Raw genomic sequence first — 24,220 nt, 5'->3', positions numbered from 1 at the left:
CACACCTCTAGGTTGAGTAGTATAACACACCTCTAGGTTGAGTAGTATAACACACCTCTAGGTTGAGTAGTATAACACACCTCTCTAGGTTGAGTAGTATAACATACCTCTCTAGGTTGAGTAGTATAACATACCTCTCTAGGTTGAGTAGTATGACACATCTCTAGATTGAGTAGTATAACACACCTCTAGGTTGAGTAGTATAACACCTCTCTAGGTTGAGTAGTATAACACCTCTCTAGGTTGAGTAGTATGACACATCTCTAGGTTGAGTAGTATAACACACCTCTCTAGGTTGAGTAGTATAACACCTCTCTAGGTTGAGTAGTATAACACCTCTCTAGGTTGAGTAGTATAACACACCTCTAGGTTGAGTAGTATAACACACCTCTAGGTTGAGTAGTATAACACATCTCTAGGTTGAGTAGTATGACACATCTCTCTAGGTTGAGTAGTATAACACACCTCTAGGTTGAGTAGTATAACACACCTCTAGGTTGAGTCGTATAACACACCTCTCTAGGTTGAGTAGTATAACACCTCTAGGTTGAGTAGTATAACACCTCTCTAGGTTGAGTAGTATAACACCTCTCTAGGTTGAGTAGTATAACACACCTCTCTAGGTTGAGTAGTATAACACCTCTCTAGGTTGAGTAGTATAACACCTCTCTAGGTTGAGTAGTATAACACCTCTCTAGGTTGAGTAGTATGACACATCTCTAGGTTGAGTAGTATGACACACCTCTAGGTTGAGTAGTATAACACACCTCTAGGTTGAGTAGTATGAACACCTCTCTAGGTTGAGTAGTATAAACACACCTCTAGGTTGGAGTAGTAACACACCTCTAGGTTGAGTAGTATAACACACCTCTAGGTGAGTAGTATACACATCTCTAGGTTGAGTAGTATAACATCCCTCTCTAGGTTGAGTCGTATACACATCTCTAGGTTGAGTAGTATAAACACCTCTCTAGGTTGAGTAGTATAACACACCTCTAGGTTGAGTCGTATAACACACTCTCTAGGTTGAGTAGTATAACACCTCTCTAGGTTGAGTAGTATGACACATCTCTAGGTTGAGTAGTATAACACACTCTAGGTTGAGTAGTATAACACACTCTCTAGGTGAGTAGTATAACACCTCTCTGGTTGAGTAGTATAACACCTCTCTAGGTTGAGTAGTATGACACACTCTCTAGGTTGAGTAGTATAACACCCTCTCTAGGTTGATTAGTATAACACACTCTCTAGGTTGAGTAGTATAACACCTCTCTAGGGTTGAGTAGTATAACACCTCTCTAGGTTGAGTAGTATAACACCTCTCTAGGTTGAGTAGTATAACACCTCTCTAGGTTGAGTAGTATAACACCTCTCTAGGTTGAGTAGTATAACACACCTCTAGGTTGAGTAGTATAACACCTCTCTAGGTTGAGTAGTATAACACACCTCTAGGTTGAGTAGTATAACACCTCTCTAGGTTGAGTAGTATAACACACCTCTAGGTTGAGTAGTATAACACCTCTCTAGGTTGAGTAGTATAACACCTCTCTAGGTTGAGTAGTATAACACACCTCTAGGTTGAGTAGTATAACACCTCTCTAGGTTGAGTAGTATAACACCTCTCTAGGTTGAGTAGTATAACACACCTCTAGGTTGAGTAGTATAACACACCTCTCTAGGTTGAGTAGTATAACACACCTCTCTAGGTTGAGTAGTATAACACCTCTCTAGGTTGAGTAGTATAACACACCTCTCTAGGTTGAGTAGTATAACACACCTCTAGGTTGAGTAGTATAACACCTCTCTAGGTTGAGTAGTATAACATACCTCTCTAGGTTGAGTAGTATAACACACCTCTAGGTTGAGTAGTATAACACCTCTCTAGGTTGAGTAGTATAACACACCTCTAGGTTGAGTAGTATAACACACCTCTCTAGGTTGAGTAGTATAACACCTCTCTAGGTTGAGTAGTATAACACCTCTCTAGGTTGAGTAGTATAACACACCTCTCTAGGTTGAGTAGTATAACACCTCTCTAGGTTGAGTAGTATAACACCTCTCTAGGTTGAGTAGTATAACACACCTCTCTAGGTTGAGTAGTATAACACACCTCTCTAGGTTGAGTAGTATAACACACCTCTCTAGGTTGAGTAGTATAACACACCTCTCTAGGTTGAGTAGTATAACACACCTCTCTAGGTTGAGTAGTATAACACCTCTCTAGGTTGAGTAGTATAACACACCTCTACATTGAGGAGTGAGTTTGGGAAACCATGCTATAACACACCTCTCTAGGTCAGAATGAAAGGTGACAGACACGTTGATCTGCTCATAGGGCAGAACGTAGATGGTGGCTCCCCCTGTTGGTGTCAGTCCTGTAGTGACCGGCTCAGCAGTGCAGCTTGAGGACGCCTCCTCCACTGAAACCAAGAACAAGACAAAAGTTAAGGTTATTTAGTTTTAAACTTTCTTTTCAACCTCCTTCAGGTATCATACTGTATATGATTGCTCCTTTTGAAGAACTTTGGGTGTATCTCAATATAAAATGTTGCTACCGGTACATAAATATGGGTAATTCATCCATTACTAACTACTGTGTTGAAATTGTATTTTTCAAGAGCGCTTGATAAATCAATCCCAGGGTGCCTCAGATCAAGACTGAACAACACAGCTACATTATAGAGTCCAGTATGTATAGTTATTGAGAACAGACCAGCAGAATTTACCTGATGTATTTTTCCCTGAAACAGGCCCATCAATAAAGAGAAGACAGCGTGAAATAGTTTGTGTGTGTCAGTCTCACCTGTAAGGGACAGGTGCAGTGGGATGGAACTGAGTGCTTTGCGTTTGTTGGTTTGGGTTTGGCGTGAAAAGTCCTCCACCATCAGCTGCACAGAGTATTGGCCAGCGGACGATTTGCCATTGTACAACAGCGTACACGTCTCCTATGAAGTAGCAATTAAAACAAATTCAACAACATTTATTTGAAAACAATTGTTCTTTATTTCCCACAGAGCACATGCCTGAAGCCGAAAGCCTAACCCTCAAAAGAAACAAGTCCAACAAATAACTCTAAATTGGTTTAACCTCCCCGCACATTTAGATGGTGTATGATGCATCCATAATGACCGATTAATGTTTCATATTTCTCTGTATAGGAATTAAATCCAACACGGTTCTCTTTCTTGCACCTTTTCTTGGCGGTTTGGGGCATCAATAGTCACTGCTGTGTGGACTAACACAAAGACACAAATAAGTTAAGACTCACCTCCTCCATCTTCAGAAAGTTGTACTGGGGGCAGTCAAGGCATTCTCCAAGGTCAGCCTGGGCAAAGCGACAGAGCACTGTGTCCCCATCCAGGTCCTTCACCGTCAGTGGGAAGTGATGTGGGCAGTTCACACGAGCCCTGACACAAGAATACACACTCAGTTAATATCATATGTTTTTCTCCCCACTTTATTATATATATATTTTCCTCCTGGCAGCTTCATTAAATAGCACCCGCAAAACACCAGTCTCAACGTCAACAGTGAAGAGGCGACTTCGGGATGCTGGCCTTCTAGGCAGAGTTCCTCTGTCCAATGTCTGTGTTCTTTTGCCCATCTTAATATTTTATTTTTATTGGCCAGTCTGAGATGTCTTTTTCTTTGCAACTCTGCCTAGAAGGCCAGCATCCCGGAGTCGCCTCTTCACTGTTGACGTTGAGACTGGTGTTTTGCGGGTACTATTTAATGAAGCTGCCAGTTGAGGACTTTTGAGGCATCTGTTTCTCAAACTAGAAACTCTAATGTACTTGTCCTCTTGCTCAGTTGTGCCCCGGGGCCTCCCACTCCTCTTTCTATTCTGGTTAGCGCCAGTTTGTGCTGTTCTGAGAAAGGAGTAGTACACAGCGTTGTACGAGATCTTCAGTTTCTTGGCAATTTCTCGCATGGAATAGCCTTAATTTCTCAGAACAAGAATAGACTGACAAGTTTCAGAATAAAGTTCTTTGTTTCTGGCCATTTTGAGCCTGTAATCGAACCCGCAAATGCTGATGCTCCAGATACTCAACTAGTCTAAAGAAGGCCAGTTTTATTGCTTCTTTAATCAGAACAACAGTTTTCAGCTGTGCTAACATAATTGCAAAAGAGTTTTCTAATGATTAATTAGCCTTTTAAAATGATAAACTTGGATTAGCTAACACAACGTGCCATTGGAACACAGGAGTGATGGTTGCTGATAAAGGACTGGGACCCTGTTTTGAGAGACTTGAAGAGGCTGTAGCGGAACCGAAGAGCTTGACAATTGGGATGAGATACAGAGGAGAAAGAAAAAAGTATGGAAAGGAAGAATGGTGCTGAGGAAGGAAGGAAGGAAGGAAGGAAGGAAGGAAGGAAGGAAGGAAGGAAGGAAGGAAGGAAGGAAGGAAGGAAGGAAGGAGAAAACGAAAGAGGAGAGAAGGACAAAGAGGAGAGAAAAGGGTCAAAATGTATCAGTCATCATGACCAAATAAATCCCACTACATATTAACAGTCAAAACCGTGAGAATGTGTAGACTAGAGTAAACAGAGTAATGTTTCTATGTGCAGTACAAGACTCAGGTCCAGGTTACAGTGAGTTGAGTTACCTGAGAGGAGGAGGCAGGCTGCAGTAAGGGGGCTGGTTTAGTCTCAATGAGTTAGACTGGTTGGAGGGTCCAGCCCACAAGAACAGAAACACATTCACGTTGGACCTAATTCACAGTTACAGGGGAGTCAAATAAATATGTTTGTTTTTCACTTTTTCTGAAGTGGTGTGACATAACCTGCAAAATGGTTGCGTTATAACACATAGACATTTATATCACATATACAACCTAATGCATATGATATAAAGTAAGAATGATCAGTCATGAAACTGCATTATACATTAATGTTCTGAATTGTGAGGACTGAGGAGGTCTAATGTCCAACTGCTTTAAAGTAAGTTTGTATAACATTTTCACCATTATGAAACCAACTCATGAAACCTTACAGTCTTCAATGTTGCGGAAGCTAGCACTGAACATGTCCAGTCAGTGTGTATTGATTCTATAGATGTTCTACAAAAGCACATCAAATGGTCACGGTGTGATAATAATAACAGGTCTCTCAGCGAATCACATACCCCACATTCACGTTGGCTTTGTAGTTGCTGGGAATGGTCCTCTGCCATTGGCGGACGCACCAGCCAGAGGCGGGCTTCTGTCCTGTGTAGGGTAACGAGGTGGTATGCACGACACAGTCTTCACCTGTCTGACACACTCCGGAGAACGTAGGACAGGGTAGGGCAGAGATCACGGTGTAGTGGGCCCTCACCTGCCAAAGGTCAAAGGTGACGTGAGGTCAGGAGGTCATGTAATTAATTACATGGTAACAATGAGGAACTTGCTTTTTGGAATTCAGCACAATCATTGTCTACCTGTTATTGGTGCCTAAACCACACTGTAGTTATTGGCTATTTACCATTTTATCAAGTAAATTGAAACAAACAAAAACAATGAAAACAACAGGTAAATCGCAGAGACTGTAAAATACCAGTGAAGTAAGTAACCTGGAGGGGCTGTGTGTTTACAGCTGGGAGGTACAGCAAGAACCAATCAACATGGATTTCTAATTCATTTGAATACTGCGCACATGTGCATCGTAACATAGAAAGCCTATCATTATCGCAGTGCATATTTTAGGTCAATCGTGAAATTCCTAATACGCAGTGTTAAAAGCTGACAGTATTGGTAATTAACAATGTGTAACCTCACCATATTTCCTCCACTCTTCTCTAGAGGGACAACATTGACCACTGCACCCAGAGTGGTGGCCTCACAGACAGGGTAGGGCAGGAGCAGGCCTAGGGCCACAACCAGGTGCCCCAGAAAAACTCGGATCAACATCAGAGCTTTTCACACAGGGATGTGTGTCGAAGGAAGCTTGGGCCTCTGGAGACAGAAATGGAGGCCCGTTAGAAGGCAATCACAAACATGAAACACAGACAAACACTCACTCTTATTTTACAAAACAGGATCAATATTGAGACAATGACCAAACATTTGTAAATGTGCTAGTAGTAACACAACTTCAATTATTGTAGTCTTTGTAAAAGTCAACAGGACATCAACACATAAAGGTTAGAATGTTATGAATGTGGACATCCCTGTTGTTTTTGCATAATGTCTCATTATTTTCCAAAATTCCAACACACATGGTTATGGAGACTTCTCTGTCAATAACAGCTAGTTTTCAGATTTCCCTTCCCCGCTCAGACCAATCCCATACAGTCCTTGCTTGAGAAATATTTTTCTGATAAAAAGCATTTTTTGCCCATTTTAATGGATAATCTATTACAGTAAGGTACCAAATGTTACCCAGAAATGTGATATTGATATTAAAACGACTGCATTGGGCCTTTAAGGAGTAATTCCAAGCCTGAGGAATTTCAAGATGAACCTAATTTACCCTCATTGGGTTTCAGTGTTACAGGGTAAAAACTATGACCTGTTCATTTGTATGTGGGGATGGTGTGCAAAGAAAATCTATTCTAAGAATTCAGTTTTTAAAGTTACAAACACTGTACTGTATAACTTCTAAATATGCTGATCTTATTGACTGTCAGTCATTTCATCCATAGCTCCATCAATGAATGAGATCTTACATTTCTCCAGCCCTATCCCTCTGCTTTATAGAAAACCAAGTGGTGGGGCTGCAATTGACTGACAGACTAATTAGGCCTTGCTCAAGGGCACATCAGATTCCTGAAAGTCTATGGGAGATTCCATACACCTTGTGTCCTCTCTCCTCGTTTCCTTATCAAAAGCGATTGGATGAGAAAGCCATGTCCTGCCCCTTTGACATTCTCCTCCAATGGGTTTTGAGAAGGAAATGAGGAGAGAGGATGCAAGGTGTATGCAATTGAAATCTTCCCCAAGGCTGCATTTTCACAGACAGCCAAACGTTGATCTTTTGCCCAATTATTGGTCTTTTGGACAATTATTGGTATTTTGACCAATCGGATCAGATCTTTTGCCAATAATTGGGCAAAAATTGTTGAATTGGACTGCCTGTGTAAACTAAGCTACAGGACTGTTTCACCAGCACAGACTGGACTATGTTCCGGGATTCATCCGATGGTATTGAGGAGTTTATCACATCAGTCACCGGCTTCGTTAATAAGTGCATCGACGACCTTGTCGTCCCCACAGTGACCATACGCACATATCCCAACCAGAAGCCATGGATTACAGGCAACATCCTCATTGAGCTAAAGGCTAGAGCTGCCGCTTTCAAAGAGCAGGACACTAATCCGGACGCTTATAAGAAATCCCTCTACGTTTTCCGATGAGCCATCAAACAGTCAAAACATCAATAGAGGACTAAGATCGAATCCTACTACACCGGCTCTGACACTCGTCGGATGTGGCGGGGCTTACAAACTATCACAGGGTACAAAGGGAAACCCAGGGACGCTTCCCAGGAACGTGAGCCTACCAGACAAGCTAAATGCCTTTTATGCTCACTTCGAGACAACCAACATTGAACCATGCATGAGAGCACCAGCTGTTCCGGACGACTGGGTGATCACGCTCTCCATAGCCGATGTTAGAAAATACCTTTCAACAGGTTAACATTCACAAGGCTGCAGGGCCAGACTGATTACCAGGATGCGTACTCTGAGCATGTGCTGACCAGCTGGAAAGTGTCTTCAATTACATTTTCAACCTTTCCCTGACCCAGTCTGTAATACCTACGTGTTTCAAGCAGAAAACTATAGTCCCTGTGCCCAAGAATGCCAAGTTAACCTGCCTAAATGATTATCGCTCCATAGGACTCACATCTGTAGGCAAGAAATGCTTTGAAAAGCTGGTTATGGCTCACATCAACACCATCATCTCAGACACCCTGGACTCACACCAATTTGCATACTGCCCCAACAAATCCACAGATGACACAATTTCTATTGCACTCAACAATGCCCTCTCCACTTGGACAAGAGGAACACTTACGTGAGAATGCTGTTCACTGACTATTGCTCAGTGTTCAACACCATAATGCCCTCCAAGCTCATCACTAAGCTCAGGACCCTGGGACTGAACACCTCCCTATGCAACAGGATCCTGAACTTCCTAATTGTCCGCCCCCAGGTGGTGAGTGCAGGCAACAACCCATCTGCCACACTGACCTTCAACACGAGGGCCCCTCAGGGGTGCGTGCTCAGTTCCCTCCTGTACTCCCTGTTCCCCCATGACTCCACGACTGTGTGGTTGCGCACGACTCCAACATCATCATTAAGTTTGTTGACGACACAACGGTGGTTGGCCTGATCACCAAAGACGATGAAACAGCCTATAGGGAGGTCAGTGACATAGCAGTGTGGTGCCAGGACAACAACCAAGTTACTTAAATAGACCCCCTGCATTGACCCCTTTTGCATGAACTCTTGACTCATCACATACGCTGCTGATGTTTATTATCTATCCTGTTGCCTAGTTACTTTATTCCTACCAATATGTACATATGTGTATTTTGTATTTATTATAGATCCCCATTAGTTCCTGTCAAGGCAGCAGCTACTCTTCCTGGGGTTTATTATGGATCCCCATTAGTTCCTGCCAAGGCAGCAGCTACTCTTCCTGGGGTTTATTATGGATCCCCATTAGTTCCTGCCAAGGCAGCAGCTACTCTTCCTGGGGTTTATTATGGATCCCCATTAGTTCCTGCCAAGGCAGCAGCTACTCTTTCTGGGGTTTATTATGGATCCCCATTAGTTCTTGCCAAGGCATCAGCTACTCTTCCTGGGGTTGATTATGGATCCCCATTAGTTCCTGCCAAGGCAGCAGCTACTCTTCTTGGGGTCCATTAAGGCACTTACATTACATATAAAACAAAAGATAAAACAGTACATCATATAACATTATTACACCACTACATATCTATAATACAAAATGTACAATACCACCATACAACAATATTACAACGTACGTGTGTGTAAAGTGTGTGTGCTAGCATTTGTGTGCTTATACGAGTGTCTGTACCTTTGTGTGTGTGTCTCTTCACAGTCCCCACTATTCCATAAGCTGTATTTTTATCAGTTTTTTACATCTGATTCTACTGCTTGCATCAGTTACCTGCTGTGGAATAGAGTTCCATGTAAATCATGGCTCTATGTAGTACTGTGTGCCTCCCTTAGTCTGTTCTGGACTTGGGGATTATGAAGAGACCTCTGGTGGCATGTCTTGTGGGGTATGTATGGGTGTTTGAGCTGTGTGCTAATAGTTTAAACAGACAGCTCGGTGCATTCAGCTTGTCAACACTGTCAGCTTGTCTCTCCTCCACTTGGATCCATGAGAGATTGACATGCATATCATTCATTTTAGCTCTCCGTGTATATTTAAGGGCCAGCAGTGCATGCCACAAAGTTCCTCTTTGTGGCTCCTGACCACACGACTGATCAGCAGTCCAGGTGCGGCAAAACTAGGGCCTGTAGGACCTGCCTTGTTGATAGTGTTGTTAAGGCTGCGCTTTATTATGGACAAACTTCTCCCCATCTTAGCTTCTGTATGAATATGTTTTGACCATGACAGTTCACCATCCAGGGTTACTCCAAGCAGTTTAGTCACCTCAATTTCCACATTATTAATTACAAGATTTAGTGGAGGTTTAGGGTTTAATGAATGATTTTTCCCAAATACAATACTTTTAGAACTATTTAGGACTAACATATTCCTTGCCACCCATTCTGAAACAAACTGCAGCTCTTTGTTAAGTGTTGCAGTCATTTCAACGTGTATAGTGTTGAGTCATCCGCATACATAGACACACTGGCTTTACCCAGTGGCATGTCGTTAGTACAGATTGAAAAAGTAAGGGGTCTAGACAGCAGCCCTGGGGAATTCCTGATTCTACCTTGATTATGTTGGAGGCTTCCATTAAAGAACACACTGTGTTCTGTTAGACAGGTAACTCTTTATCCACATATAGCAGGGGGTGTAAAGCCATAACACATACGTTTTTCCAACAGCAGCAGACTATGACCGATAATGTCAAAAGCTGCGCTGAAGTCTAACAAAATATTTTTATAACAATATTTTTATCATCAATTTCTCTGCCAATCATTAGTCATTTGTTTAAGTGCTGTGCGTGTTGAATGTCCTTTCCTATAAGTGTGCTGAAAGTCTGTTGTCAATTTGGTTATTGTAAAATATCATTGGATCTGGTCAAACACAATTTTTCCCAAAAGTTTACTGTTTGGTAACAGGCTGATTGGTTGGCTATTTGAGCAAGTAAAGGGGGCTTTACTATTCTTAGGAAGCGGAATGACTATTGCTTCTCTCCCGGCCTGAGGGCACACACTTTCTAGTAGGCATATTTACCTCAACTACCTCGTACCCCTGCACATCGACTCAGTACTTACCCCGTGTAAATAGTCAAGTTATTATTACTCATTATGTATATATTCCTTGTTTTTATTTTTCTATTATTTCTCTATTTTTCTCTCTGCGTTGTTAGGAAGGTCCCGTAAGTAAGCATTTCACTTTTAGTCCACACTTATTTATGAAGCATGTGAGAAATAACATTTGATTTGATTTAAACGCAGTCTGAGTAAGGAAATAAATGACCTGTTAGACACCACTTCAAGGGACTTGATGGTAAGTTGGTAAAGATACATTGAATTAGGGAATCTCAGAGAAGGAGTGCTGGTCTAGGATCAGATCCCCATCTTATTTATTATGATCTAAATCCAAGATCAGACAGCGATACTACAAAGGAGGATCAATAAGTTAGCCAGCTAAATTGCCTAAATATTCTGAAATAACTTGACATTTTTTGTAAGATATGCTTCAAATGGGCATGGACTAATTGACAACACAAAATACATTTAAGTTTAGCGTAGTTACCCAGAAAATCTAGTTCTGTCTAGTTGTTTATCCAAGTTAGCTGCTTAACTCATTGTGTTTTGTAGTATACCTCTCAGCTCTCCTACTCCAGGAGCCTTTGTGAATACGGGCCCAGGTGTGGTCACAGAAGTGTGAGCAGGCTTTTGTTCCAGCACAACATATCTGACCAGTGGTCATGTACCTGACAACCACCAGGCCCTGAACTTTGTAAGCTGACCAGGAAAAATTCAGCACCCCAACAATGACTGGAGAGAACATTGTTGTGCATAGTCACATTATGTTACCGAGGGAAACAAACTACTTCCCTTAGAGGCAATCTGCAATTGATATATACACACACACACACACACACACACGTTTGTACTTTTAAATTAAACACACTGATTCTTGAATATTACTTATAAATGCATCATGTTAGTTCAACCGTCTTACCCCATGAGAACCAATAATAAGCTTGTTTTACCCCTTTATTTCTGAAAGCAAGTGAATTTAAACACTATAGCTTCATAACATGGTTAAAATTATATATCATAGCTGGTCAGTCTTCACATTCATAGCCATCTATGAATTTGAGTGGTTACATTTTCAGTCCCATCCCTCAGCTATTTACCAGTCATTGGTGGGGTGGCAACTTTGTTAATGGTTGAAATGCATATTTCCCTTTAAAAAAGACTCAGGCACTGAGCATATACCATTGGCACTCCACCCCTTTTCCTTTCCTAAACACGTTAGAACATGTATGGAATCCTGAGGTTTTGACCATTGGTTTAAAAGGTCTGTGCCAAGTATGAAGAAACTTCACAGGCTGCGTTTACGCCAGCAGCCCAATTCAGATCTTTTGCCAATTATTTATTTCTACTGCCCCATATCTGATATGGGTCACAACTTAGTGTGGACAGTCAGAAAAAGAAATCACAATTGGGTTCTCAGGGTCAGTGTAAACACAGCCATAGAAGCTCAAATCCAATAACAAACATTGTCACAACCAAAAAGTATAATGTTTATCAGAGGCCCAACCTCAAGAGATATTTTTTATCTGATTTAAAAGTAATCCTTCAGGAATCTGTCGCTTCCCTCCAATACCAACCTTAATCACTCAACCAAGGGTGTCTTGGTGTTCAGACGGACAGCTGTCTGCAACAAGTTGAGTGGTCCGATAGGAAGTTCAAGCTACATCTCAGCTTTCACGTTACCTAGTACATTGCTGGGAAAGCACTTGATTGAAAAATGAGGCTAAACTGGCTGGACCAGTGGCACTGACTACATTACAATGAGTGACGTATTTTCAGCACAAACTGAAACTCAGCCAAGTAAATTGCATTTTGTAGTCTTTAATTATGGCTTAAGCAACATACCTCACTAGGATGATATCCAGCAGGACTAGAACAAATGGTTTGAGGAGTAACATTAAGAACTGGTTTCTAGACAGATTAAAAGGAATACGTCAGATATTACAAAAATTGTTTCCTTACCTCAGAAAAATAAAAAAAAGTAGTTTATGGACAGTGACTGCAATCCACACTTGGTTTTAATAAACTAGACACTACCAACAAATATTAGCATATTTGTACCAAATCCCTTGTAACTCAATCACCCACATTTAGCATGTTTTAAATTTTATGCCCAAATCATCTAATAATGGGGAGATTTATGCAACATCAACAAGTGAGCCAGAGGAAGACCTAGAACATAAAGAAGCTTCATGAACCGTTAAATAACCCACTCCTGGCTTAATGAAACATTCAGGACAGAACGCACGTTCACTGAGGAAAGAGTTTAATTGGTGAAACTGTTAAATCATTATTTTCATGATTTCCTGAGGAATGTTCAGAATTGTTAGGTTGAAGTTGTTTTTCCTAGACCACTAAAGGGCTGATGAGTAAAAAAACTGTACCGAGCCTGACCGTTGTGTGTTAGTTCCCCTGACCAAATCTACAGTGCAGCAAGTAACAAAAATAGCATTGCATCAGTACTGGATTTACAATTGAAACCACTCTTCATTGAGTCAAGACAAAAATACAGTAAATCAGTCAATCCAGGCCTATAGTGGCGAGGCGTTCGTGTTGAGGGGGGGGGGGGTCCCATTTTGGGGTCAGGGGAGGCGGGAGAGTTGGTCCCTTGGGCCCCCAGTGGTGGTTGTTGCACAACTGTCATGGTTTCCTGCGGGGAGGGTTGAACATCTGGTCCCTCTTTACTGGCCGTTCTTCACATTCAGCATCTTCTCCTGTGGAGGGGCAACGCAACGTATAAAAGAGGAAACCGAAAAAAAAATTTAAAAGGCAAGGGAACTTAATTGTCAAAGTTTGACCCGCAGGACTCCGACTGAATTTCCAGCATTACTTTGTTCCAAACAAGTCTTAAAAATGTTAAGATGGGTCAATAGTTCTGTTCCTACATGGATTTTCTTCACATGTGCACCATACTTTACAGGTCATTCAGAAATATTTACAACCCCAGTCTCACCTTGATCATGGTCTCCAGCTTGATGGCGTCGGCGGCAAACTTGCGGATGCCGTCAGAGAGCTTCTCCACGGCCATGCGGTCCTCGTTGTGTTGCCAGCGGAATTCTTTCTCATCCAGGTGAACCTTCTCCAAATCACAGGCCTTGGCTAAACGGAACAAAGTGAGAGATGTAAAGAATTGCCATTACAGTTTATTCATCCTTGGTCCAATGTGATTACGTAGTTCCTGTCCCCAGGCTTTTGAAGGACTGGTAGTATGGCTGCAATCAACCAGAATGCTTATGGTTTTACCTATAGATGACCTCATTATCCCCCTCAATGGTTTCAGGTGTTTATTGAAGGAAACAATGTATGCATTGGGATGCAAAATAAAGCATCCATTTAAAAAGACGAGCCTCAAAAGATGAACCAGACATTGAAATACACAGGAGTTCCTAAATACAAAGCAATGAATTTGTTTTGCTCTGTAGGTTTGTGAACCATTGCCCGAGGTTGAAATTGAGACTAATAGACATGGTTACGAGACACATTCCTACGCATAAGAGACTGCATAGCCAATGTTGAAGGGGCCTCAGCAAGTTCTCCTTAGGAGGGTCTAACAAAAACAAACTTCGTCTTTAACCTGCTAGTGAGTAACAGTAACCTACGGGGCTCATATTATACCTCAAGGGGTCTTCCAAGCAGACATGCTTTACCAGGTTTCCTTGAACTGCATGACTGTTCCGACCAATTCAAATTATGTTCTTAAAATAAAGTTTAATTCAGCGGAACTCAACTTTTAAAAGTAACCAAAATATTTGGCTTGAATTAGTGTTTATTCATACAGTACATGGTTACCCTCTGCTTTATTACAGAGGAAACATTGTGTCTGGTACATGACACACGCATCCCTCCCATCAGCCCCTTGTTCCCCTCCCATCAGCCCCTTGTTCCCCTCCCATCAGCCCCTTTGTTCCCCTCCCATCAGCCCCTTTGTTCCCCTCCCATCAGCCCCTTTGTTCCCCTCCCATCAGCCCCTTGTTCCCCTCCCATCAGCCCCTTGTTCCCCTCCCATCAGCCCCTTGTTCCCCTCCCATCAGCCCCTTGTTCCCCTCCCATCAGCCCCTTTGTTCCCCTCCCATCAGCCCCTTTGTTCCCCTCCCATCAGCCCCTTGTTCCCCTCCCATCAGCCCCTTGTTCCCCTCCCATCAGCCCCTTGTTCCCCTCCCATCAGCCCCTTGTTCCCCTCCCATCAGCCCCTTGTTCCCCTCCCATCAGCCCCTTGTTCCCCTGTCTGGCACTTTGAGCAGGTTAACATTCAAAACAAAGCCAGAGTGGGAGAATGCAGATTACATTCACAGTACTGTGTAGGAGTCCTGAAGATACGACCTAGAGTTGAAGTGTAAGGGAAGAGAGCTTCTTCCATGTGCTTAAATAACATGTAACCCTCTGTCACAAGCCATAATACAACATTGATAGTATATTTACTGCATCACTGAACCCATATGATGCAGTGAGATTTCCTTTAGAATATGAACCCATGTTAACACCTGCATGGACCAGACCTGAGATGAAACACCATTTGAAACCCTTCAAATACTTTGAGTTCGCACTACACCGCCTTGGGGGCAATATGGGCAGGGTTTGCAGTTAAGACCATTCTATTGGTTCATTAAGCCAGGCAAACACAATCAAGCACAGATTACATATTTGAAACCAGGCCTGACAATAGAAAAATCATTATCTGTGCCCAAGAAAGTAAAGATGACTAAATGACTACCGCCCTGTAGCACTCACATCAGTAGCCATGAAGCACTTTGAAAAGGCCAGTCATGGCTCACGTCAGTCATCCCAGAAACACTAGACCAGGGATGGGCAAACTTTGGCCGTCGTGATTTTGAGGGCTGCATTTTTTGGGGGACCAATGGTCTGTTAAAAATCTATTTGTGGGGGCCTCCGAGTGGCGCAGCAGTCTAAGGCACTGCGTTGCAGAGCTCGAGGCTTCACTACAGACCTGGGTTTGATCCCAAGCCCTGTCACAGGTGGCCGTGACTTGGAGACCCATGAGGCGGCACACAATTGACCCAGCGTCGTCCGGGTTAGGCAGGTCGAGATTCCCTTGTCCCATCATGCTCTAGCGACTCCTGTGGCAGGCTGGGCGCATGCACGCTGACAGTCACCAGGAGTACGGCGTTTCCTCTGACACTGATGTGGCTGGCTTCTGGTTTAAGCGGGCATTGTGTGGCGGGCATTGTGTGGCGGGCATTGTGTGAAGAAGCCGCGTGGCCGGGCTTCAGAGGACGCACAGCTCTCAACCGTCGCCTTGCGAGTCCATATGGGAGTTGCAGTGATGGGACAAGACCAACTACCAATTGGATACCACGAAATTGGGGAGAAGAGGTTATAAAAAAAAAATAAAAAAATAAAAAAAGTGCCCGCACTTTGCCCCAGACCAATTCCCATACCACCAACAGATTACGCAATCTATCGCACTTCACACTGCCCTTGAAAAACCTGGTCAAAAGGAACACCTATGTGAGAATGCTGTTCCTTGACTACAGCTCAGAGTTGAACACCATAGTGCCCACAAAGCTCATCACTAAGCTAAGGATCCTGGGACTAAACACCTCCCTCTGCAACTGGATCCTGGACCTCCAGATGGGCCACCCCCAGGTGGCCATGGTAGGCAACACATCTGCCACGCTGATCCTCAACACAGGGACCCCTCAGCGGTGTGTTCTTAGTCCTGTACTCCCTGTTCACCCATGACTACTTGGCCAAGAACGACTCCAACACCATTAAGTTTGCTGAGGTCAGACCTGGCCATGTGGTGCCAGGACAACAACCTCTCCCTCAACATGCTCAAGACAAAGGAGATGATTGTGGACAGGAGAAAGGACCGGGCACACACCCGTTCTCATCGACGGGGCTGTAGTGGAGCAGGTTGAGAGCGGCAAGTTCCTTGGTGTCCACAGCACCAAATTATCATGGCCCAGACACCAAGACAGTTGTGAAGAGGGCACGACAACACCTTTTCCCCCCCCACTGAGGTGACTGAAGATTTGGCATGGGTCCCCAGATCCTCAAAAAGTTCTAGAGCATCCTGACCGGTTGCGTCACCGCCTGATATCGCAACTGCTCGGCATCCAATCATAAGGGGCTACAGAGGGTATTGCGTATGGCCCAGTACGTCACTGGGGTCAAGCTTCTTGCCATCCAGGATCTATACACTAGGTGGTGTCAGATGAGGCCCCCCCTCTCATTCCTACCGCACAGCAAGCAGTACAGGGGAACCAAGTCTAGGTCCAAAAGGCTCCTTAACAGCTTCTACCCCAAGCCGTAAGACTGCAGAACAAGCAAATGGCCACCAGAACTATTTACATAGACTAACCTGTACCCCCACACATTGCTTCAGTACAGGTACCTCCTGTATATAGCCTCATTGTTATTTTATTTAGTAAATATTCTCTTATCTGCATTGTTGGTTAGAGGCTTATAAGCAAGCATTTCACAGTAAGGTCTACACCTGCTGTATGCAGCACATGTGACAAACAATGTGATATCATGTTCATTCCCAACTGTTCCAGGGAGCTCATACTAGTGTCCTGTAGGAGGTAGCAATGAGTTGTTACCTTTCTGAACCGTGAGCATTGGTGTGACGGTGCTGTGGTCTTTGCTCAGCTCTCCCAGTAAGCCAGGGGAAATGGTAAGCAGGTCACAGCCGGCCAAGGCCTTGACCTCCGCAGTGTTCCTGAAGGAAGCGCCCATCACCACCGTGGTATAGTCATACTTCTTGTAGTGGTTGTAAATCTTGGTCACACTGATCACACCTGAGTGAAGAGAACAAAATAAAGATGTTTGTGTAATAAAGCCACTCCAGTAATGAAGTCAATAAATACAGCCAAGTCCCCAGGTATCTTATTATACTGATAATGTAAGGTCTGGGACTGTTGAGGCCAACACTCATGCTATCAAATGATGGATCAGTCAGCCCATACCTGGGTCCTCATGGGCCTCGTAGCTCTTCTGGGCAGTGTTCTCCTTGTACCAGTCCATGATGCGGCCCACAAAGGGTGAGATGAGGGTGACTTTGGCCTCGGCGCAGGCCACTGCCTGGGCGAAGGAGAACAGCAGGGTCATGTTGCAGTGGACCCCGTGCTTCTCCTCCAGCTCCCTGCAGGTACACACATTGACAGGAACAGCAAAGGACAGTAAACAGCAGAGCTTCCATGGCTGTCAAAACCAACATTTTAGAAACCAATTGACACCAAAATAATTTCTAGGTTGGAGGTAAATTGACAGAACATGGCAGGTAAATTGTTTAACCATTTGCGTCAAATTACAGTTGCCAAAACAGCATGTTTTGAAAACAGTCCACTGTGTACCAACAGAACACCTAAACATTATCACATTTGTTTTTAGTCCACATTCCAAGACGTGCATATACACACAGCTACAGTATTCATTTCTTCAAAAGTTAACTGGATTTCACCTACCAGATAGGGTTAAATGCAAAGAAAGGGCAAATCATTGACTGGGGAGTCTCACACTACTCATTCCACTTAAGCCTAGTGGGCAAAATCCAGTTAGATAACTTTTGAAAAACTGGGCCCAGATGACAGGTGAAGAAATGCCCCTGTAAGGTAGATGACTCATATCCTTCCCTCCCCCTCCATCTCACACCTGCCAGCCTGGATGCCTTCCCATGTTGAGGAGAGCTTGATGAGAACACGGTCCTTCTTGATACCAGCCTCTTCGTACAAGGCAATGATCCGCAGGGCCCGAGCCACCATCTCATCCTTATCGTACGAAAGCCTAATGTCGAGTGGGAGAGGTTGAGTTAGTCAATCTAAATATTAACGCTATGAACGATTACTATTTGGTAAAGCCGTTTTATGTGGACTCCACACCAGTCATTTGAGTCTGAGGCTCTGCTGTGAACTTGTGTTCCGTGAGATTGAGCCTTTAACTTGACTCTATTTACTACCCTGATCTGTAAAGGCTCCAGTTTGCATTTGAGGCAACAAGTTCATTCATCAACTTCGTGGAATTGAGCATATTTGTAAATGCAGTTTCACATGAACCATTCCCCTCCCCATAGAAACTGATAATGCCTACATGGCTATGTTCAGACATTTATATTAAACATAATTGATGAGTGGATGTTATTCTGATAGCTGGTGTCGACAGATACAAAGCACATGATCGACTTATGTAGGCCCGAGCGGCGCAGGGGGCTTTCCTGTACCTGGCGTCTACCTCCGTGGAGACCCTGCCTGGGATCTTCTTCAGGATCTCCAGGCCGAAGCTCACAAACAGCTTGTCCATGGTGTTGGTGATCTGCTCCTCCTCAGGTCTGATGGACAGGAACAGGATACTGGTGAGGTGCAATACCTCAAGCATAGTAAACATGTGATCATAGCTTTCAGCAGTAGACTACGGATTTATTAACCAAGTAATCACAGAGTAGACCAAACATTAGGAACACCAGCCAAATAGAGTTGCACCACCACCTCCTTTAACCCGTCTCCTCCCCTTCATCTACACTGATTGAAGTGGCAACACAGGATCATAGCTTTCACCTGGTCAGTCACATAGAAAGAGCAGGTGTTGTTAATGTGTATATTTAAGCAGTAAGGCCCGGGGGGGTGTGTGTGGTATATGGCCAATATACACCACGGCTAAGGGCTGTTCTAATGCACGACACAGTGTCTATACAGACCATAGCATATTGGCCAAATAACAAAGAGGTGCCTTACTGCGATTAAACTCTAACCAAGATAATTAGCACAGTAAAAAAAAAATATATATATATATATATACACCTGTGGTACAGTCAGATATACCACGGCTGTCAACCAATCAGCATTCAGGGCTCAAACTTCCGTTTATTATGTGCTGTAATAAACTTGAAATGTTCATTCACTTTCCAGTATTCATGGATCTCACCTCAGTTCTACTCAATTTGGCACCGATTAATATTCTAAAAGGGCATTAAATGCTTGGAAATACATTCTAAACAAGGCAAATAATTAATAGGAAAGTCCAAAACTGATGTCTTCAGATGTACTTTAGTGGCTTGGAAATGTGTTCTTTTTTTATATTCTGGTGTAGTTTAGATCAAATGATTAGCGCCCATTGCAAATGGACACCTCAAAGTTGTCAGTCTCCAAGACAATGTTCATAACGGGGTGAAGTGACCGTGAAACACATGTATAATTTGCAGGCATGTGCGAGGCAAGGCAGACTGACCAGCACCCTCAGGGCACCTGCATTGACAACACTTATCATGAGCAAACACCTGGTTCTTTGTTCACTCAAAATCCCATTGTTTAAAGGAGAGGTCAGTTGAGTCACTGAACTACTTTACAAGTGTAGAAGCAGTGCAAAGTTGCATACATTTCAGAGTGCCCATCTTACCCGCCCTTGGCGATGCCGTATTTGATGGCCTGGTCAACCAGATGCTGGTAGGCGGCCATCTTGGCAGCAGCCAGGATGAGGGAGGGGTTGGTGGTGGCATCCTGGGGCTTGTACTCTTCAATGGCTGTTCAGAGAAGTGGGAGAGAGACAACAAGTTAAGAGCAGCTCACAACACTAGGTGTTCATATCCTCACTAGATCTACGCATGAAAAACAAGTGGCCATAGTACAGTGTCCATTGAGACACCGTAGCCAGTACACTTCTCAAAATAATCTGAATTAATCTGAGCAACATTAAGTGACAGATCTCTTAGTGACCTTTTTGCCGAGGAGATCTTAGTCACGCAATTTCACATTAACTGCTTGGTGCAGTATTTCAATGAAAAAGTGTCATTAAACTAATGACAAATACTTTAAAGAAACCCTACTGTTGACCAATCACCTACAAGTGGGTGTAGACTTGGGCTGTGAATTTCAGCTTGCCTCCAGAAAAAAATAAAAAGAACATAAGCAGGAACTCAACCGAACTGTTTGGTCTGTGAAGCATGCGGACGCCTTCAGTACATACAAGTCTTCATAGGACAACTTTATTCACCAATCTTATCCTGAGATGTTTAGCTGTGAAATAACTGCCATCAGCCCTGATAATTCAGTAAAAAGGTCCATTCATATATTGCTTATGCCAATTTTCAATAAAGTCAGTTATACAGGAGAGAGAACGTGCTGGACTGGTCAAGTGGCACTGGTCTCAACCAACAGTGACCTCTCCTGTACATACAAGCCAACTGCAGTTTCCAACTAAAGCAGATTGGGAGGGAAGAGGAAAAAACAGCCCATCTTCTACCTGCAACACTGCAGTAGAAGAATGACACCCGATGTTCAAATTAAACATTCATGGTTAAATACCTTTAGCCTGTGAGGTAGCCTTGTAGTGAAGCATCCTAGGTGAAGGTCTAATACAGAGTGCCTTACAGATTGGGGTAAGTGTGAAAATTTAAATGAAAAACCCAATTTCCTGTTCCTCAGACATTGCAATTTATTTAACTAGGCAAGTCAGTTAAGAACAAATTCTTATTTTCAATAACGCCCTAGGAACAGTGGGTTAACTGCCTTGTTCAGGGGCAGAAAGACAGATTTTTACCTTGTCAGCGGGGGGATTCGATCTTGCAACCTTTTGGTTACTAGTCCAACACTAACCACTAGGCTACCTGCAATGCAAAACAATTGTAACTTGAAAATAAACTTTTTGCTTTTCCTACTTTGCACTGGAGGGCCTTTACTATAACCTTGTTAGCCTAACATCAGGGTACTCTCCAGTTCTGATCAGTATACTTCCTCGTTGTGATATGCCATGTCAGCTACAGTGAGGGAGGCCTGTGGCGATGGGCTTTAGACCAGCTGGCCAAGCTTCTGCCACTGACAGGGAGTAGGCGACACAATGAAACAAAGGCCCCCTGTGTTTCTCTGAAAACTAAAACGTTCTAGGCTCTCGCCATCTCATTATGTTCAAATACCCTACTCTTTTAGCCAGTCCTTATGGCTGGATCTGTCACAGGCAGCGATTTGCAACCCATTCCCACCCATGTGATCACCATTATGTATTACTGCCAGTGATTTAACAATCCAAAACAGCATATCCAAACAAGCCGTTTGGATGAACAGTACACACTGCTGGTAGCTGAATTCTGTTGGAGGTCTTTTGAGAAAGACTTGATAACCAGGCAGTCAGAAAATATTGTGTTTGTGGAAAACATGCAGACACCTCTCCATATCAAGAGCTTTAGATTCACTTTCTGTCAAGACAGATTGTGTAACTATTCAATTAGAGCTTGAGGTGTACCCCAGGGGGTCAGATATTTGGATTAGGCCTATACTTCATACCTGGTAGTTATATAGAATTGATGTATTAATAAAATACACCCAATTAGAAACTAGAGTTGCAGTGTCCTTTCACTACAGTTCAATGATTATGTGCCACATCTGCAATTACCACAGTGCAGTAATTGCACTGAGGTTACAAAAGTAGTTAATAACATGGCATATTAAAAGGGCAACTTCAGGCTAAAGTGTTGCTGCAATTTTCATACTACTTTCCATTTGTTTTGCACACCAGATGACTGCCATGCATAAACACTAGAGTGACCATGTGTTTCCCATGTGGTTAAGGAAGAGTACAGGGTTGCACTTTTAACCATGCACTGACATTTCACAGGGGTTGCTCGATTTGAACAAGCTTGTGCTTGCAACCAGTCAATATTTGATAGAAGATAACACGTGTGGGTTTTACAACATGTTAGGGAAGGTAAAGATGCCAAAAGTGTGTTCCTTAGAGAAAAGTTGGTGAGGCACTTTTCATTTGTTTCTTTTAGTAATTCTCATAGCAGAAAACCTCATCTGTTGGTGAGGTCTTTTCTTGAAGGAATAAGGCTTAGACATTTACGTCATTTAGCAGACGCTCTTATCCAGAGCGACTTACAAATTGGTGCATTCACCTTATGATATCCGAAATCAGTCCAGCCATGTAAGCCTACACAGAGACCAACCCTAAGATAAGACACACTAACCAACCCCATTTGAACAAAGACAGCAACTGGCAAGATAAAGCATGTTCTGTGCCAATGTAATCTGCCGCATTAATCCCATTGAAAGATTAAATACACACCCTCCTCATCATTGGGATAACTGAGGAATTGTTCAACTTACTGAGCTGTTCACCACTCTGCATGCCAGCAAACAATTGTCAATGAGGCCACACTTATAAGCCATCACGAATCAGCTTAAATAACTTCATGTAGCTAAGGTAGACATGGTATTAGGCTTTGCAATACGGACAAACATCCATATGATGTCACACAATATCCCAGACAAGAGTTTCTAATTGAACTTGATCAAGTTTGAAAGTGATTGTTCCTGTTTTAATCCTGACATGACCCACTGGTAAAATGACTGTAGCACCATGAGAAGAGCAACATACAATACTAACTGGTGTGGTTCAACTGTCCTTCAGTATTGTAGTCAACAGGGTTTCAGTCTTCAAAACAGTTGACCAATGAATGCACTGCATCTCACAAGAGTTGGCCAGTGAGGTCCTTTCACAATGGGAATTGGCCAAGTGCACCCTTTCACAACATGAAATCGGGCCTATGGCTACATCGAGGTTCCTCTCACCACAGTCTAAAAACTGAACTGCTGAGGCATGAAGCAAGGTCACAGATACCTTGGTCAATGTTCAGAATCAGAGTAGGCCATCTGAGTGACTGGTCCTATAGATACATTATTCAGGTCTTCCTGCAACAGTGTATTTTCTAAAGAGAGCAAAAACATTGGAAAAACCCCTGTCCTAAAGACCGCTGAATTCAGGGATCAAAACCTGTGAAGCTCCAAAACCTTCACTTATCCTGAGAAGAAACATTGTGTAGACTGTAGCAGCATGTCATCAAAGCCTATCCACTTACAGTGTGCCCCACTTCAGCCTGGTTAACATTACCCTGTGGCAGGCAGACAGTTTGTCTTGTCATCCTGACTTGCAGAGCAAGCATGGGGAAATGTTTGGTTTACACCACAATGGAACTAACTAATGGGTTACATCATTCCTACTTCCTTATTCAAACGGAGGAACCAGTTCTCTGAATCTGGGAGACAGTAATGTCAGTCAAGGGCTGTGAACATATGATTTATACAAATGCTATGTAGCTAAACTACGCTGAATGTGGCATTTTAAATTGTCTTCTGCATTTAGTGTTATTTAACTAAACCCATGTGTCACGTGGGAGAACCAATGCTGACTAGTTGGGCGTGACAACGTCAACGTGCCCTGACAGGAGTAAGTCATCGTTTTAAAAATTGCAATTCCTGTTTGTTAGTTAACAATCAAAGTCTAAATTAAAGACCTGAAAATAGAAATCCATAACTATATAGTTCTTCCCATAGTTAATTAACATTAGTGATCAAGTTGCAATGCATGAAACGTGAGCCGTGGTCATAACTAGCTAGCCACAAGTGCAGTAAGTTAATTATTAGCCAAACATGATACGACTGCTAGCAACATTCATTTAAAAGATAAAAACAGAAGTTTATCGGAATTAATATTCGAGCAGACTACGATAAGTAGATAACGCAACTATAAACCTTGCAACATGTTATATCACTGTTCTAGCTAGCTTAATGCCTGCCTGGCCTTGGCTAGTAGTGCATAGCGGTCAATCCAATCTGGTACCGTTGAAGTCTCCGGTGTCCGCCACGACCACGGTGTGTTTCTTCAGCTGTTCCAACGCCGACTCCATCTTTCGCCGTTTGTCTGGTGACACACTACACATGATGAAGGGAAACAAGAGAGCTTTTATATTCACAAAGCACGTGAGACAGACGGAATTTTGGATCGACGAAAGCGCAGTGTGGACGGCGGCGCTCGGAAGCTGGAGAGACAGGGGCGCGCACGTTGGCTGATTGAAATCGGTTTGAAGCAACAAGTTGC

General features: G+C 43.1%; 2 protein-coding genes across 2 annotated transcripts in view; both read right to left on the bottom strand.

Moving 5' to 3' along the window:
* Positions 1 to 12,114, bottom strand: part of LOC115203493 (uncharacterized) — a 36,075-nt gene extending 23,961 nt beyond the window's left edge. Inside the window, exons 1-7 of the mRNA XM_029768213.1 lie at positions 11,974 to 12,114; positions 5,757 to 5,933; positions 5,126 to 5,316; positions 4,608 to 4,712; positions 3,269 to 3,407; positions 2,804 to 2,945; positions 2,288 to 2,420 (exon numbers count right to left, since the gene is read on the bottom strand). Of these exons, the coding sequence (XP_029624073.1) occupies positions 2,288 to 2,420; positions 2,804 to 2,945; positions 3,269 to 3,407; positions 4,608 to 4,712; positions 5,126 to 5,316; positions 5,757 to 5,888 (842 nt within the window). The 5' untranslated portion in view covers positions 5,889 to 5,933; positions 11,974 to 12,114. The remainder of the gene's footprint in view (positions 1 to 2,287; positions 2,421 to 2,803; positions 2,946 to 3,268; positions 3,408 to 4,607; positions 4,713 to 5,125; positions 5,317 to 5,756; positions 5,934 to 11,973) is intronic.
* A 531-nt stretch (positions 12,115 to 12,645) lies between these two features.
* Positions 12,646 to 24,180, bottom strand: LOC115203494 (transaldolase). The gene is made up of 8 exons (XM_029768215.1): positions 23,963 to 24,180; positions 19,748 to 19,871; positions 18,576 to 18,683; positions 18,011 to 18,142; positions 17,326 to 17,501; positions 16,960 to 17,157; positions 13,350 to 13,495; positions 12,646 to 13,110 (listed from the first exon to the last, which is right to left on the bottom strand). The coding sequence occupies exons 1-8, from the start codon at positions 24,060 to 24,062 to the stop codon at positions 13,078 to 13,080; spliced, it is 1,017 nt and encodes a 338-aa protein (XP_029624075.1). The 5' UTR covers positions 24,063 to 24,180; the 3' UTR covers positions 12,646 to 13,077.
* Between the last annotated feature and the right edge of the window lie 40 nt (positions 24,181 to 24,220).

The sequence above is a fragment of the Salmo trutta genome, chromosome 12 (genome assembly GCF_901001165.1).
Source record: "Salmo trutta chromosome 12, fSalTru1.1, whole genome shotgun sequence".
NCBI lineage: Eukaryota > Metazoa > Chordata > Actinopteri > Salmoniformes > Salmonidae > Salmo > Salmo trutta.
Note: the sequence above shows the minus strand (reverse complement) of the source record. Positions and strands in the feature narration are given on the sequence as shown.